The 16,969-nt window shown below is 38.9% G+C and overlaps 1 protein-coding gene across 5 annotated transcripts in view; it reads left to right on the top strand.

Moving 5' to 3' along the window:
• The window catches only part of VWA5B1 (von Willebrand factor A domain containing 5B1), a 112,318-nt gene that overhangs the window by 51,539 nt on the left and 43,810 nt on the right, over positions 1 to 16,969 (top strand). For all 5 annotated transcript variants that reach the window (XM_031962722.1, XM_031962721.1, XM_031962717.1 and 2 more), the window contains exons 8-11: positions 4,826 to 5,002; positions 13,401 to 13,511; positions 15,392 to 15,594; positions 16,374 to 16,488. In XM_031962722.1, the coding sequence (XP_031818582.1) occupies positions 4,826 to 5,002; positions 13,401 to 13,511; positions 15,392 to 15,594; positions 16,374 to 16,488 (606 nt within the window). The remainder of the gene's footprint in view (positions 1 to 4,825; positions 5,003 to 13,400; positions 13,512 to 15,391; positions 15,595 to 16,373; positions 16,489 to 16,969) is intronic.

The following is a 16,969-nucleotide window of genomic DNA, read 5'->3' as shown; positions in this document are numbered from 1 at the left end:
TGAACCCAGATTTAGAAAGATCTGAGTTCACATCTGGTCTCAAGACACATACTATGTGATCCTGGGTGAGTCACTTCTCTGTTTGCCTCAGTTTTCTCATCTGTTAAATGGGAATAACAACAGCACCTACCTCCCAGGGTTATTGGGAGGATCAAATGAGATAATATTTGTAAAATGTTTTGTACACCTTAAAATACATAAAGTCTAAGTATTTTTAATAGTAGAACCTGTCATAAGATTGTTTTGAGGATCAAATAAGATCAAGTCTGGCCATTTTAAAAACTTTATGGTATAAGAGACAGATAGATAAACAGAGATAGAAGAGAAAGAAGAGAATCACACACAGAGAGAGGATGAGGAAACAGACATAGAAACAGAGGGACACACAGAGACATATAGAGAGAAAGGAGACACAGAGACAGAGAGATTCAGATACAGAGAAATAGAAAAAGGAGATGAAGATAGAGATTGAGAAAAGTGGCAGAAATAGAAAAGGAAGAGAGACAGAGACAGAGAAACAGAAAAAGGGGGAGGGAAACAGAGACAGAGAAGGGGGGGAGAGAGAGAAATTATTTAATGAATGAGTTTATACATATATATGCTTATATAGGTATAGTATATACATATGTAATATATATATAGTATATACTATGCTGTACATAGCATATATACAGATAGTATAGATATGTATATATAACATGTGTATATACATATGAATATGTATACACATGTGTGTCTGTGAATGGGGGGGGTGTGAATACCCTATTTTTTTTGGAGAGACTGCATAGAGTCAAGCATTGAAGAAACCAAGGTCAAGGGTTCAATTCCCTCTATGAACTCAGTAATGAAGCTCAAGCATCAACCATGGGTCTACCCCTACCTCACCCTCACCATTTTGCAAATGTTCAATTCCCTCTATGAACTCAGTAATGAAGCTCAAGCATCAACCATGGGTCTACCCCTACCTCACCCTCACCATTTTGCAAACTTCCACTATGAGGGTAATAGGCCAGTGGCTTCAAATAACTTTAGTAGATCTCGTTCTCTCTGTCATAGCCACATTTCACAGTGTTCTGCCAGAGTGAGACCAAACCTTGATCTCTGTACTATGTTGCTACCCCAGCCGGAAAGAACACAAGCGCTAGATTCCCTTGGAGAAGTGAAGGGACAAACCCAGACCTCGCAAGCCTTCCCACATCAAAACTCCAACCCTCAGTCACAAGCCAAGCTGTCTGGGTCATCGGAAGATTTCTGGCCCACAGATAGGGGAAGCACCCCATGGGTGTCCCAAACTATTGTTTGAATGAGTTAGCTCAGAAAATTCAGTCTCAAAAGGGAATTAATTTGTCACCTTTGGTTGGTTATGCAAGTGCCCTGAATTCTCATTAGCTCCAGGGCTGACAGAGATCAACCAGCACTGGGGTGATGTGATGAGTTTATTGTAATTGGATAATAATAGGGAGAGGAGTGATGGCAACAAGGCACTGAAGAATCTTCCTCAATGTGTTCTGCTGGGCCAGCAGGGGACCTCACCTTTTCCTTTCTTGCTTCAGAAATAAATCTTCCCTGGGAAGCAGATGTGACTGTGACATTCTAGGACTCTTACTGGCATCATAGAGTGTTAGAGTTGGAATGCTAAAACACACAGGGGCAGAACTGGCAAGGCCCCTTGGGAGGTAAAATGTTCAAGCTTGGAGAAGCCTTAGAGCAGAGAATGTCAGAGCTAAGAGGGAACTTAGAACATGCAATGGTGGAAGAAGGTTCTTAGAGCACACAATGTCAAGTTGAAAGGACCTTAAAACACAGAATGTCAAATCTGGAAGGGCCTTTAGAATACAGAATGTCAGAGGTGGAAGGGTTCTGCATACTCTTTGATCCAGCAGTGTCTCTACTGGGTCTGTATCCCAAAGAGATTATAAAAGAGGGAAAAGGACTCACATTTGTAAAAATGTTTGTAGCAGCACTTTTTGTAGTGGCAAGGAACTGGAAATTGAGGGGATGCCCATCAACTGAGGAATGGTTGAATAAGTCATGGTATATGGATGTAATGGAATATTACTGTTCTGTAAGAAATGAAGAGCAAGCTGATTTCAGAAAAGTATGGAAAGACATGAACTGATGCTATGTGAAATGAGCAGAACCAAGAGAACACTGTACACAGTAACAACAAGATGATCAACAGTTTTGAACGTGGTTCTTTTCACCAATGAGTTGATTCAAGGCAGTTCCAATAGACTTGTAATATAGAAAGTGCCATCCACCTCCAAAGAGAGAACTATGGAGACCGAATATGGATCAAAGCATAGTATTTTCACCTTTTTTTTCAATATGAAAATATGTTTAGAAAATTGCACTTGTTTAACCTATATTGAATTGCTTGCTGTCTGGGGAAATTACAAACCCAATGTTCTTTTCACTATACCTCCCTATATCTTGACCCTGCAGAAAGATGACTTTCAATCAGCCAGTCTCCTGGTATAGAGGAGAAATGCAACATTCTCAGGCCAGAGAATCCAGAATTTTCAAGGTTATGAATCCATAGGGTGATTCAACACTTCCCAGATGAACAAATCATTTCACTTTTTTGACCCTTAACATTCCTCGAGTGTAAAAAAGATAATTAAATATGCACTACCTTTCTTCCTGATGGGGTTGTTGTGAGAATCTAATAAGATAATTATGTAAAGTACAAAAAGCATTATGTAAATATAAGTTTTTTTTAAAATGTGGACCTATGATTTTATCAGTGTGAGAAACTGCAGGTTTAGAAATTCTCTCCCCTAATGAAAACTGAAAATTGAGTAATAGAATCTTACAGAGTTGTTTTGGGGGGCACAATAAGATTAAATGGCTCGATCACTGTCATACAAGTCAATGTATATTAGAGATCAGATTTTCTACCTCCAAAACCAGTCCTCAACTGGTTGTTAGACTCTCTCTTTCATAAGGGCTTCTCTCATGATAGCCCAATATGACATGATATTGACCCTTGATTCTAAAAACTATAGACACTCCACACTAAAATGAACATCAAAGACCATCTGAACAGGGATCACTGCTAAGTGGTCACTCAGCTTTTACTTGATGGTCTTCAGAGCAATCTTCAAGACCATCAACATTGGACTAAATTAGTAAGATAAAATTTAACAGGAATCAATGTAAAATCTCATCCTTAGGTTCAAAAAGTCATTGTCTCGACTATACAATGGGATGTCATGACTAGACATCAGAGGACTTTAGTGGACTGAAAAAATCGAACAGAAGAACAAGAAGCAACAGGCAGAAATTTCAGAGGCCAGTTTAAGCTTGACATCAGGAAAATATTCCTATGAAAGATAGAATGAATGGCCTCAAGAGGTGTAAAGTTTCTCTCACTAGATGTTACCAAGCAAGGGCTGCATGCTTACTCATTGTGATGATGTAGAGAAGATTATTATTTACATATTGATTGGCCTAGATTTTGATGGCCCCTGGGTTTCTTCGTATCTCTGAGAAGCTGTGATTCTGTCTGGAAGCTCTAGTTTTTGAACAGCTCTAACTCTTCTCAAAAACTCAGCAGAGCACAAGAGACAAGATCTCTGGCAGGTCTTACCAAGGTAGGAAGGTTTCAGTTTGGGGCCTAATGGCTGGCTACTTATTTGCAGACAAATGATGGAATTGTTCAGTTACAGTAACTCACGAAAAAATCTCATAAGACATGGAAGAGGAGATTTTCTGGGGAATAAAAATCATAGTAAAATCCTACATCTAGCACTGTAGATACTTAATGTATGTTTGGTGATTGACTTTGGAAGTTTTGGTGTATAATCATACAATAGATGATGTTCATATAGGGTTTTTAGATCCTGATAGACTTTCCATCCTTTATTAAACTTTATTCTCCTGACAATCCTGTGAAACAAGTCTTTTATGTATTAATATCCCCCTTTTACAAATGAGAAGACTGAGTCTCAGTGAGGTTAATAATTTCTATAACCTAGCAAATGGTGACAAAAGTGGAATCTAAACTCAGATTGCTCCCACTTCCCAACCCAGTGTTTTCATCGTATTACATTGCCTTTCACGAGATCATTTGTTTTGTGGCCAAGAAGAGTTTGAGGAAAAGTGAAAGGTACAAAGGCACAGAAGGGAAATCACAAAAGGTAAAACATATACCATATACCCATGTATGAAACAACCAGAGATCATTCACAGAAAAATGACACAAAATGAGTACAGAAATATTAAGATGGCAAGTGGAAGAATTAAGTAGAATCAATCCTGGAAGACTTCTTAGAGGAGGTGGATAAGTAGTGGCAGATGCTGTGTTGCATGTCTTCCTACTTCACAGTACATTCGCCTAGGCGTGCTACACTCCAAACTGGGATCTAACCAGAGAACAGACTGGTCTGTTCTCCCCAAATGTTGCTTTTTCCCATCTCTGTGCTTCTGCTCACACTGTTTCCTATACTTGACATGCCTTTTTTCCTGTCGTCTTCTAGTAAATTCTATGACCCATCCTTTAAAGTCCAAATAAAATACTAGCTTCTCCAGGAATCTTTCCCTCATTCCACCTATTGGTAATGTTCTCTGTACCCATCCAAAGCCCACACGACATTTTACCTTGCACCTTTCTTGATTCCCTGATCAGGTAATATGTATAGTGGTGGTCATATATATCCCCCTGCGAAACTGTGAGCTTCATAAGGGCAACGTCTGCACTGTTGTATTTACTTTGTTTAGTAAGCTTGATCAGTGTTGACTAACTCATGACTGATAGGCTGCAGAGAGTTTGCCCCAGACCTCAGCTAATTTTGCTAAACCAGATAATCTCTTTGTACTCCAGATGGAAATAATCAGGAAACGTCTCCACAAGGATATCCCTCACCACTCAGTAGTCATGCTCAACTTCTGTCCTGACCTCCAGCTATCCCGAGCAACCCTCCGGAAGACCCATGGAGAGTTCATTTTTCTCATTGATCGAAGTGGAAGTATGAGTGGAATCAACATCAACCGAGTCAAGGTAGCCGTGGATTTATTAGAGTATCAAATCACATTTACAGCATTAGAAGATTACATGACCATAGCATAATTTATTGTCACATTTTGTTATAAATTTTCAGATTCTTTGCTATTGTTAATGAAATTTACAGATACTTCACCTAAATATCAAAATGCCTAAAACCCAGAGCACTTTACAAAGGAGAATCACCAGGATTAGCAGACCATTAACAAATATTTGATTACAATTTTTTGTCATTAAAGACAAAATGCATCTAGCCATCATTCTGCTCATTTCTCTGAGTAAAACATTTCATATTTTGTCACATTTTCTAGTGGGCTTCAATTTATATAATCTCATATACATAGTATTATTCAATTATATGAACATCCTCATTTTTTGTCATACTTAGAAACTTCCAGAGTTTTGCTATTATAAAGAAGACACCTATTGATATTTTAAAAACCAATATACAAATACAACCACCAGGTCTAGGACCTTTAAACTCCACCAGGACATTGTGATGTGTAGAAACTTTGTTTTCATTTCCAAACAAAATAATGTTAGAAAGACTACCTCACTGATGGATAGAAACATATATGCCATGACATTCCAAAGCTGGAATGGATCTCAGAGGGCATCTAATCAGGCCATTTGGTGAAACATGACATCCTCTCCTCCTTTAATTTCCCTTACAAGTGATCATTTAATCTGTACTTGAACACTTTCAGGGATGAAGGCTCACATCTTTTGAAACATTCCATTGTCAGTTAATAAACATTTATTAAATATTTACTATGTGCCAAGAACTATACTAAGCACTAGAGATACACAAGGCGGCCAAAAGTTCCTTAAGGAACTTACACTCTATTGGAGGACTTGTCAATACATATATATATATATATATATATATATATATATATATAATGCATATGGTACATAATAATAATACTTGTAGCTTAAGGTTTACAAAGACTTTACATATAAATTCATTCAATCCTCACAACAACCCTGGAAGTACTACAATTACCCTCTTTTACAGAATAGGAAATTGAAGCATTATGAGGTTAAGTGGCCTGTCCAGAATCCCATAGCTAGAAAGCATCTGAGGCAAGATTCAAACTCAGGTCTTTTGGACTCCAAGTCTTGGCTTCTCCCCACTCTGCCACATAGCAGCTACAAAACTATGAAGATAACTTTGGAGGGAAAGGCTATGGTACTTTTTAAGATGAATCTTGGAGTCCAGAGACACTCAGAAGAGAAAGGAGGGAGAGCATTATAGGAATTAAAAATAGCAAGTGCAGTTGTGATTCTTGGGGGAAGATACTCCTCATAAGCTGAATTTCCTTCCTTGTTAAATACCTCGTGTCATTTCTGGTTCTGCCTGACTCACTCCTCAATCATAGGACTTAGAGCTAGAATAATTATAGTAAATAGCATCTATATAGCACTTTAAGACTTGCAAAGTGTTTTACAAATATTATCTCAAGTCACTGTATCAAATGATTTGAATTCAAGTCTTCCTGAGCCAAAGTCTAATGCTCTGACCACTATGTCACCTTCCTGGGAGGCATTTTAGAGATCCAGTCCAGTCTTCTCGTTTTTATAGATAAATAAACCAAAGCCCAACAAATGTATGTGGTTTGTTAAATGTTCACACAATTAGCCTAGATTCCAACCCATCTCTTTCGAGAAAGATATTATAGTACAATGGAAAGAGCATTGAATTTGGAATCAGAGGGCCTCTGCTTAAGTTCTAACTCTTTGACTTATTACTGGGTGACTTACCTCTCAGGGTAGTAGTTTCTTCATCTCTAAAATGGAGGAGGGAAAAGTTGAGGGCTCACAATATGACCTCTAATATCTTTTCAGCGTTGACTATTATAAAATCTTATTATCTGAAATCCATCAATCTTTTGACTACAACACACTGAATTGACATGTCATAGTTACTTACTATGGTTTCACTGCAGAGTCATAGGATTAAAAGACACTTGATTTAGACAAGGGGAAGAGAAAAAGGGAGCAAGCAAGGTGAAGAAAAAGAGAGGAGAGGAGAGGAGGAGAGGGAGAAAGGAAGGAAGGAAAAGGGCAGCTGGAGGAGATGGGGAGAGAGCACTATTCCAGGATCAGCTATTTTCTCCAAAGGACTTGAAGTTGGCCATTTCTTATTTTGGAAAGGCCTATCTATCCCTCCCCTAACTCCAGGAAAGTCCTAGATAGCTCTCCATGGTACTAAACTTACCTCTGAGCCTCCTCAAAGGAATATTCTAAATAGTTCCTTAGATTTCATAGGGGAATTCATCCTAGAAAGGGAATGGAAGATAGTAAAGTAATATTCTATTTTACAGAGAATATTATTCCATCTTTGTCAAATAACTTTTTTCAGAAATAATATTCTCAAATTAGTATGGTGGCATAAATGAAGTGATTCTCAGTCTGGTCCTTTTCAAGGTGTTCACAAGATCTAAGCTATTTTTACAATATTATTAAAAATGTTTCAATTCTTAATAGAGTAAATATTGATGTCTACAACCTATATTTAAGAAGGTTCCTCAATAATTTTCAAGAGTGCAGAGGCAAATAATGGTTTGGTCATGTATACTTATTTTGTATTTAATTTATACTTTAATATATTTAACATGCATTGATCATCCTGCCATCTAGGGGAGGGGGTGGGGAGAAGAAGGGGAAAAAAATGGAACAAAAGGTTTGGCAATTCTCAGTGCTGTAAAATTACCCATGCATATAACTTGTAAATAAAAAGCTATTAAAAATTTTTTTTAAAAAAAGAGTGCAGCTGCATCTTAAAACCAAAAAGTTTGAGGACCATTTGATGTAGTGGATAGAATGGATTGGGAGATAAAAGATCTGCTATTTCCTCATTATGTAATCTTAGACGAATCACTTTCCCTCTTAGGATTTCAGTTTCTTCACATATTATCTCTTCAAAGATCTAGTTAAAATCTCTCCATTCTGTGTTTCCTCATTATGTAACCTTAAGACAAATCACTTTCCTTCTTGGGATTTCAGTTTCTTCACATAATCACATCCTCACAAAATAAGTGGACAAAGTGATCTCAAAAGTCCCTTCCATGATATTCTCTGTTCTAATGTCCCCTTACATCTAAAATTTTATATTCCAAATTATCTTCCAGGTCCATTATCTGATTTGATGAGAGTATTCTTATTATTTCTATTTCATTTCACCAAAGTTAAAATCATTTCTTCAATGAAGAACACTGAATTCTCAGGCTCAAACTGGTCCTTTTAAAAAATGTCAGAGAAGTCATGGTCAAATATCACTAGCACCAGTACCCTTATAAATTACACTTCTAAATTTCTGAGAACCTCTAAAAAGCTTGGAAGTCCCTCCTGGCAAGACTCCCATGTGGGACTGAATGGGAATAGTGAAAGGAGGAAAGCCTTTACAGCCTGAATTCAGACAATTTCAATTGCCACAGCTGGTCCCATTTTTCAATTGCTGTTCACTAAAAAAGAAAATATTCTTGGGAGGGGGGATGCTCTAATAGGTGTAAATAAAGCAATCTGTATGAATCAGCTAAGGCTGCTGTTAAATTAGTGGCTAATGGAAAAAATGTACTGATATTGACTTTTTTGGTGGAGAAACAGAATATATTGACCCAAGAAAGGAAGAAAGATGAAGAGAAAATGTAGGTTAATATTGACAGTGGGGAATAGGGGTGGGGAAATCTACTAGCCCCTGAAACCAGAAAAACTATGTTGTGAATGTTCTCCTAATGCTTCATTACTTACTCTTCTCTCTAGATTTTACTTTGTGTAACTCTTTGTTCCCCTGAGGCCATTGATTGGCCATTTCTGTTCTAAGGCAAGACCAAAGTTTGTCAGTATCTGGATTGCAAGGAAGTCCCATTGTAAGAGACAAATATTTATCCTTCCCTTTGGTATTCACAGTATAAACTATGTATGGAGCCTTCTCCCTCAATTTCACTCAAAATGTGAAATCACAAAGTATTAGGGAATTTAGAATACAGAAAGCCAGAGCTGTAATGGAACTTGGACATTCTACAGTGTAGAATGTTACAGCTTGAAGAGCATTAGAATATAGAATATTAGAGCTGAGAGGGATCATAGGACATAAAATGTTGGATTTGTAAAAGATCTTAGAGATTATCTAATCCAATTTTCCCATTTTATAGATCTCAAAACTGAGATTGTTCAAGATAATGCAATATATTGATTGTAGGGACTATAACTCAGGTCTCCTTATTTCCATTTTGTTTTCATCACATAATATTGCTGATATGCAATTATTATAGTCAATCCCTTCTCTCAACTATTACATCCCAGATGGGGACTAAGAGTACTAAAAGAATCATGTTCCTACTAGGTAAGAAAAGGAAAAGTGGTGATCTAGTGGCAAGCCATTTAAAGATTATTATTATTGTTTATCCTTCATTTTTGAAGAGGACCAATGACATCACAGTGTCATGTCACCTTGCAAATGAATTGGATTTAAGTGAAGCAGAGTTGCTCAAAGTCATCAGCCTCTCTCTTTCCAGGACAAGTCAAGAAGATTAGCAATGGCCTGGGATTCAGTGGGTGACCTTGGCATTTTCAATGCCTAATTAAGTTCTAAGTGTTCCACAGTGCCTACTTCAGCTGCTCTCATGGTCATTGGAACAAATTGTTCTCATCCATCTGTTCCACCAGGGAAAATCTTCACATTTGAGGTAGACATTTACCCAACTTATCAGTGGATTTGAAATCCATTGGTTACCCTCAACTTGGTTTAGCCTGTAATGAGTGGGCTAGCTTTCTGAAGATTCTTCGAATGGGCCTTGGTCTCAGCAGGATAGACACCATGAGAGCGGTCAGGAATAGAGTCTAGAATCTTTATTCTGGCCCAGTCTTGATTTTAGTGGAGAAGTACAAGAGGCAAGAGAGCCACCAGGAGGATGGTCAAAAATGAAATGTCTCTCTTTCAATCCTTCTTAGCCCTTATATACCTTATTGTAATTACATCATTACAGGATACTGAATATGTGTGAATTATATAACCATGCTAAGTATTAAGTATATGTATACTAAATAACCATCATCTCATCAATTCCACTGAGTTAACACCTTGTTGTAAGTATCCTTCTTTTAAGTATACTTCTCCAGAGTTCCAGCCCTATGCATTAGCCCAATTACCTAGATGCTTTCACCAAGGGATGATGCTATGCATGCTATGGTTTTTTAGAGTTAACATATGACAATTATGTGAAGGTGGATATCAAAGGAGATGAGAAGCCCCAAAAAGGACTCCGAAAGTCCTCACAGAAGAGGTGCCAGTCCTCCCTGGTCACGCCATACCCTCCAATAACTATTATATACTTGCAGTGATTCAAGTGAGCACAAACAATACTGCTAGAAGGAATCTAGGAAGCATTACTATGAAGTCTTAGGCAAGAAACTTAAGATTTTAATGGCACTAGAGAATGGTGTTTTCAGAGCCCAAAATCACTGACCCAGATTTCAGAAGGGAAAGACAGATTTGAGAAGTGGTCATATGGTTGAAAAAGTGGTATTTGAGAATAGTGTTTTGGTTTCTAGATTATAAATTAAAATATGATTATGATAGTTCCAGGAATAAAGTATACTACCAAAGATTAATAAGATGTATTTTGGGGCGCTTAGGAAATTTAATTTAAAACATTTAAGTTGAAAAGGAATTGGAGGGGGGAGAATTGCCTATGTGCATAAACTAAATTAGCTACCCTAGAGAACAGTTATAATTTTAAAAAATAATAACAGCAGGCAGGAACATCCACAGGAAACATGATCTAAGGAGGGACACAGCCACAAAACCCCCTGGCCTCAAATGTCTACATACAAATATACAAAGTACAGAAGATTAACAAAGATGAACTAGAGATTCTAAAGTAAAGGGACAGATTTGCCCTCATTGACATCAATGAGACTTCATGAGATGAGACCTATGTCTAAAATATGGTACACTACCAAAAGGTTCAAAATAAAAGTAGGAAGGGGAAAGAGTAATGTACATTATGGGAATGTATTCATGTGAAGAAAACCAGTAACCAGAGAAGAGAAGAGAAGCACAGTAAAAATATCTGAGGGAAACTAGATGGCACAGTGGGTGGACCACTGGATTTGAGAGGAACTGAGTTCAAATCCAGCCTCAGACACTAGCTGGCTGTTTGGCCCTAGCCAAATCACTTAGCCTTGATTGCTCTCCTCTCCAAAAAAAAAAAAAAGAGTATATGAATTAGAGACTAATAGAAATAGAAAAAAGGAATATTTGTAATCAACAAAATTATGAGAGTCTTGTTTTTATAGTTTTATCCCCAGCAGTTAATACAGTGTAGGGTACAGTAAGTGCCATTCATTCATTCATTCATAGATGCCACCTGAATAGAAAGAGGAAATAAAGGAGTAATTTAGGAAACATCACAAGCTTGACACAGCAGCATCTTATAATAGTACTAAGAGGCTTCGATTTTCCACATATATTTCAGCATTTTTCTCTGCCAAAAGTAGGCCTGCTAATCATTTTTTAGCTTATGTTAATGATAATTTCATCCTTTAAAAGGCAGAAGAACTAAGGAAGGGAATTTCAATTCAGGATCTGCTTCTGACCAGCAAGGACTGGAAAAGGCAGAACAAAAGTGACTAATAAGGCATTGAAATTGAAGAGAAACAGGGAGGGAAAAGAGAGCTTCCAGCTGCACTTTATGGGTCCCAGCACCCAGGCCAAGGTGAACCATATTAAAGGGATTTTGCAAGGACTGACTATTGTAAACAGGCCATGCAGAATTAGCTCACTTCATTTAAAGAAGCTGGCTAGTATAACAGAGCAGTGGACCTGGAATCGGTAAGACCTGGGCCTAAATTACAATTGAAGGTAAGTTTGGATATTCTATGTTCTAACAACTCAAAATTTCTCTGCTCTTCAGTTTTCTCATCTGTAAAATAGGGATAATAATAGCACCTCCCTTGCAGATTGTTGTGAGGATCAAATGAGCTCACATATGTAAAGTGTTTTTGTAAATTTCAAAGCTCTTGGTGAAATTATTGTTTTAGTTATTATTGTTTATTTTTTGACAGGGTTATTAGACTTATTGATCAGCGGAAGACTGTAATTATAGTTTGTCTAGATTTTAATAAGGCATTGAATAGAATCTCTTGTGCTATTCTGAAAAGAAGAGATGTGGCAGTGGAAATGGAACTAGCTGAATGACTGGACCCAAAGAATTATCAGGAAGGTTTAGATGTCGTCGGGGAAGGGAGGGCTTCTGCACTGGGGGTTGCAGTGGGCCTTGTGTTCTTTACCATTTTTATCAATGACTTGAAAAAACAAATGGTGGCTTGCTTACCAAATTGTAAATCACACAATGCTAAGAGGGATAATTAACCCTTTGGTTGACAGAGTCAAGATTCAAAAAATGTCTTGCTAGACTTAAAACGCCGACCAAGATTATGTGTGTATGAATATATATACATATGTGTATAAAACAACATGAAATTTAATAAGGATTAATGTAAAGTCTTATGCATAGGTTCATGAAATCAAGCATAAGATTCAGGGAGGTCTGAACTAAGTCAGCAGTTCACCTAAAAAAGATCTTAAGGTGTTAGGGGATTCCAAGCTCAAGGTGAATCAATTAAATTGAAATGATATGGCAAGCAAAAGAGCTAATGTATGTTAAGACTATATTAAGAGAAGTATACTGTCCAGGAAGAGAGGGAAAGTGGGTCTTATTCTACTCTGTCCTTGGCAGACCACATGTAAAAGATTGTGCTCAAGTGTATATATTAAATGTTGGGTAGGGAGGGAGATGATAAATTGGAGTGCATCCAGAGCAGAGTGACCAAGATGATGGAGAGCCTTGGGATCATAGCAGATGAGCATCCATTGCATTTTGTCTAAAGAATGTACAAAAGGGACACAATAGCTACTAATAAGCATTTGAAGAACTAGTTAGTAGTCATTAACATCTTAGATTCTCTGAACCTTATCATCTCAGAATCTGAAAATCACAGCCTCCTGAACATTAGAATGATGGAATATTATAATATTAAAATCATTGCCTCCCAGAATCATGGAATCTTGGAACACTAGCACTTTAGAGCTTTAAAATAGTAGATTTTGAAGGAACCGGAAATGTCTTTCTGTCTAGCTTTTCCACAAAGCCTGCAATATTCTTGAATATATTGAGTGATTAGGCACTCCACTATCATGCCAAGGCAAGAGGACTCCATTCCACAGCTGGACAGTTGGAATTAATAGCAACTGTTTGCTCTTTTGAGTTGAGGGAGGGAAATGGACTACTGGGAATGAAAGTTCAGGAGGAAAGCATGCTGTGTCCAAACTGTGCAAACCAGACACTTTCCCCCCAGAGCTCTAATAACTCTTTTTTTCCCTACCCAGGAAGCTTTGATACTCATGCTCAAGAGTCTCATGCCAACATGTCTGTTCAACATCATTGGATTTGGCTCCTCCTTTAAGACCCTATTCCCTTCCAGTCAGATCTACAATGAGGTAAGAGGTAATATTATTGTCTGACCCCCACCAGACTGAGTAGTAAGGAGGAGAAAGGAAGCCCTCATTATTATGGACTTTGTAAGGTCCTTGAGAGCAAGAACAGATTTTCCCACTTTTTTGTTATCTCATAGTCTCTGACATAGTAGGCACTTAATAAATGCTTCTTAACTTGACTTGAACTTTCTTAGGTAAATAACACAATGAATAAACTTAGAGTTAGAAAGAACTGAGTTCAAATCCTGCCTTAGACACCAGCTGTGTGATTTGGGGCAAGTAGATGAACCATTCTAAACTGTGGTTGGACATGATCTCTATAATTGATTTTAGCTCTAAATCTGTGATCAGTGGTCCTATGAGTTGTCAGTCTAACTAGAAACCAAGCCAAGTGCAAGGGCTAAGTCCTTAAGGAAACTGAAACATTGCATGGCCCTCAAATTCATGGCCCCACTGACTCTGTCCCTTTTAAATGAGACTGCCCATGTTTACACGCTTACACCTACATGTTTACGTGAAGATTCACACATGTAGGTCCCAGAACTAGTGGGGCAATGGGGACATCATGGACAGAACATGGGTCTCGGACCTTGGTTTCGAGCTCAGTTCCACTGCTAACTCACTGTGTGATCTTAGCTAACTCACTAATCCTCTCTGCACCTAAGCTTCCTTACCAGGATGGCAAAGACATCACTATTCACCTGCCAAACTCGAGGGGGCGGTTTTATGATGATGTAACAAGATAAGATCATATGTATAAAGCAATACATAAGTGTGAACCATGTTGTGAAACTAGGGAGGGGTAATCAGTGTGGCAGCCCCACAGCTGGAAAGGTCATGGGGCCAAAGGACCATGGATGCTGATCCGGAAGAAACACAGAATGTTTGAGCTGGAAAGGGTCTGGAAGTAGAAGTTTAGAGCTGTCAAGACTCTAGAAATCCCCTAGTCCAATTGCTCCATCTTAGAGGTGAGGAAAATGCAACTGAGAGAGTTAATGTGACTTGCCCCCAGTATCACACTGCTTGCAAGAACAAGAAGTACTTAGAATGGTGTGGAAAGGCAGATGAGGAGGGAGCTTGGGAGTGTAGGGAATGCTGACCTCCACATCAGAAACATGCCTCCTGGAAGCTTGAAGGTTCCAGCTACGTCCCATGCTGATAGCTGTTGGGACAATCTTCTCCATCCCCCTCTTAGTCTGGATGCTGCTCAGGAACTTGGTCCTCCAGACCTTGGTCTGGGCCAGTTCCTGACTCCAAACCCTTTCTAGATCTTGGTGAAGAAGGGGTCCTGGGGAAAAAAAGAGGCTACTCTGCATCCCCCCAGTTTTCTGAGTTAATTTGTCAAGCTGGCCACTGGAGCATATGATAATTTGTGAGCATGAAGCAATGGAGCTCCTGATTGGAGGAGATGGGATTTCCTAAGCTCCTCATTAGGAGAAGACCTGGTTGACAAATGAAAGTGCTCTATTGCTGGCAGGAACCTACTTTGTTTCTGTCCTTGCCTCCCAGCTGAAGTCTGACCACTCCCTCTAAGGAAGAACATAGATCTGAGTCCTGATTCCAACTCTACCCAGCAGGGAAAAACTAATGGCATCCACTTAAATTGTGAGGGAAACCAGATGATCTCTAAAGTCCTTTTGGATCTATGATCCAAAGAGTCAATGAATCTGCTTATGGAAAAGGAAGATTTTAGTCTCAAAGACCAGAAAAATCTTGGCACCCAAGGGGAATCAGCGACACTCTCAGTCGCCAACGGTATTAGGAAATGTTTGACTTTGGGATAATTACTAAGATCTTTCTGCCTTTCCTTCTGTCTTCTCTCTCTCTCTCTCTCTCTCTCTCTCTCTCTCTCTCTCTCTCTCTCTCTCTCTCCTGATTTTCAGGAGAATTTGGCTACCGCATGTGAAAACATCCAGCATATTCGGGCTGACATGGGTGGCACCAACATCCTGTCCCCACTCAAGTGGATCGCCCGGCAGCCCACTCATGCTGGCCATCCACGCCTACTATTCCTTCTCACTGATGGCTCAGTCAACAACACAGGGAAAGTGCTGGAACTGGTACGAATCCATGCTTTCACCACCAGGTGAGTATGGAGGAAGAGGCTTGAAGAAGAAGAATCCAGGCTTGTTTAGGATGACAACTCTGGGAAACCCAAGCAGAGAAGTCCTAAAAATGCCCAGGAAAGGTCTAGATTTTTCATGGTGAAAAGTCCTGAAAATGCCCAGGAAGGGTCTAGATTTTCCCTGGCATTCTGCTCGTTCAATAAATTCAATGTCTGTTAAATTGTGGAATGCAAGCTCTTGGAAGCAGGGGCTGTTTTGTATGGACGAATGAATGAATAACATTCAATTAATTTAAAAGTACTGACTAAGTGCTTCCTATATAAGCACTATACTAAGAATTGGAATACAAATACAAAATTAAAGATAGCCCCAGCTCCTAGGGAGCTTAAATTCTAATCTGAGAGACAATATACCAGGAAATAATGGGCAGGTAGGTATATCTGGGTTTGGAATATTCAAGAGATGCATCTCTGGTTCTGAGAAATTTTTTATAAAGCTTTTTATTTTCAAAACACATGCATAGTTTTCAACATTCACCCCTGTAAACCTTGTGTTTCAATTTTTCCCCTCCCTTTCCCCCATCCCTCCCTTAGATGGTAAATAATGTGTTACACATGTTCAATTCTTCTATACATAGAGAATTTTTTTAATCTTACACATGCTATGATGCTAAAGTAGAAATTCTTGCATGCAGATCCCCCCTTAATGTTCTTTCCCAGAAAGATTTTTGTTTCACTCTTCCCTAAGCAGTAGGGAGAAGGGAATTATAGTATCTCTCCCCTCTTTCTATCTTCAACAGGTGCTATAGCTTTGGGATTGGTCCAAAAGCCTGTCCAAGACTGGTTCAGGGACTGGCAGCTGTGTCTAAAGGCAGTGCAGAGTTCCTGATGCAAGGAGAAAGACTCCAGCCCAAGGTAAATTGGAGGGCTACCATGATCCCCAGCTCCCTTACCTCCCTCATCTCCCTTAATGCTTCTCCACCCCATTCCTTCCACTCTTTCCTCCCCTCCTCTCAGGCCGTTCTGTCAGGCCAGGTGCCCATTGCCACCAGGCAGCCCATCTTGGATGAAGGGGTTATCAATTCCTTCAGAGGAGATGGAGCAGGTGCCCCTCCTCTCTGAAAAGGCCCTGGGGAAGCCTTAGGTGGCTCTCATTCCCATTTTTCAAATGAGGCTGACTCAGTCATCTGAACAATAATAAAAACCCCAATTTTCATTCTTCCAAATAGTATCAGTAATGGAATACTTAGCTCTCTGCCTCTCCCTCATTCCAAAGGTCACCCTCCCCCATTTGTATGGATTTGCTGAGAATGTTCTCACTTCTGTATTCCATACCACTCTCAGCCCTGAACTATGTTCCAAGGTCACTTCCAGCTCTGATCCAACAAATGGTTTA

This window comes from Sarcophilus harrisii, chromosome 3, assembly GCF_902635505.1.
Source record: "Sarcophilus harrisii chromosome 3, mSarHar1.11, whole genome shotgun sequence".
Taxonomy (NCBI): Eukaryota; Metazoa; Chordata; class Mammalia; order Dasyuromorphia; family Dasyuridae; genus Sarcophilus; species Sarcophilus harrisii.
The sequence above is the reverse complement of the archived record's forward strand: the minus strand, read 5'-3'. Positions and strand labels throughout refer to the sequence as shown.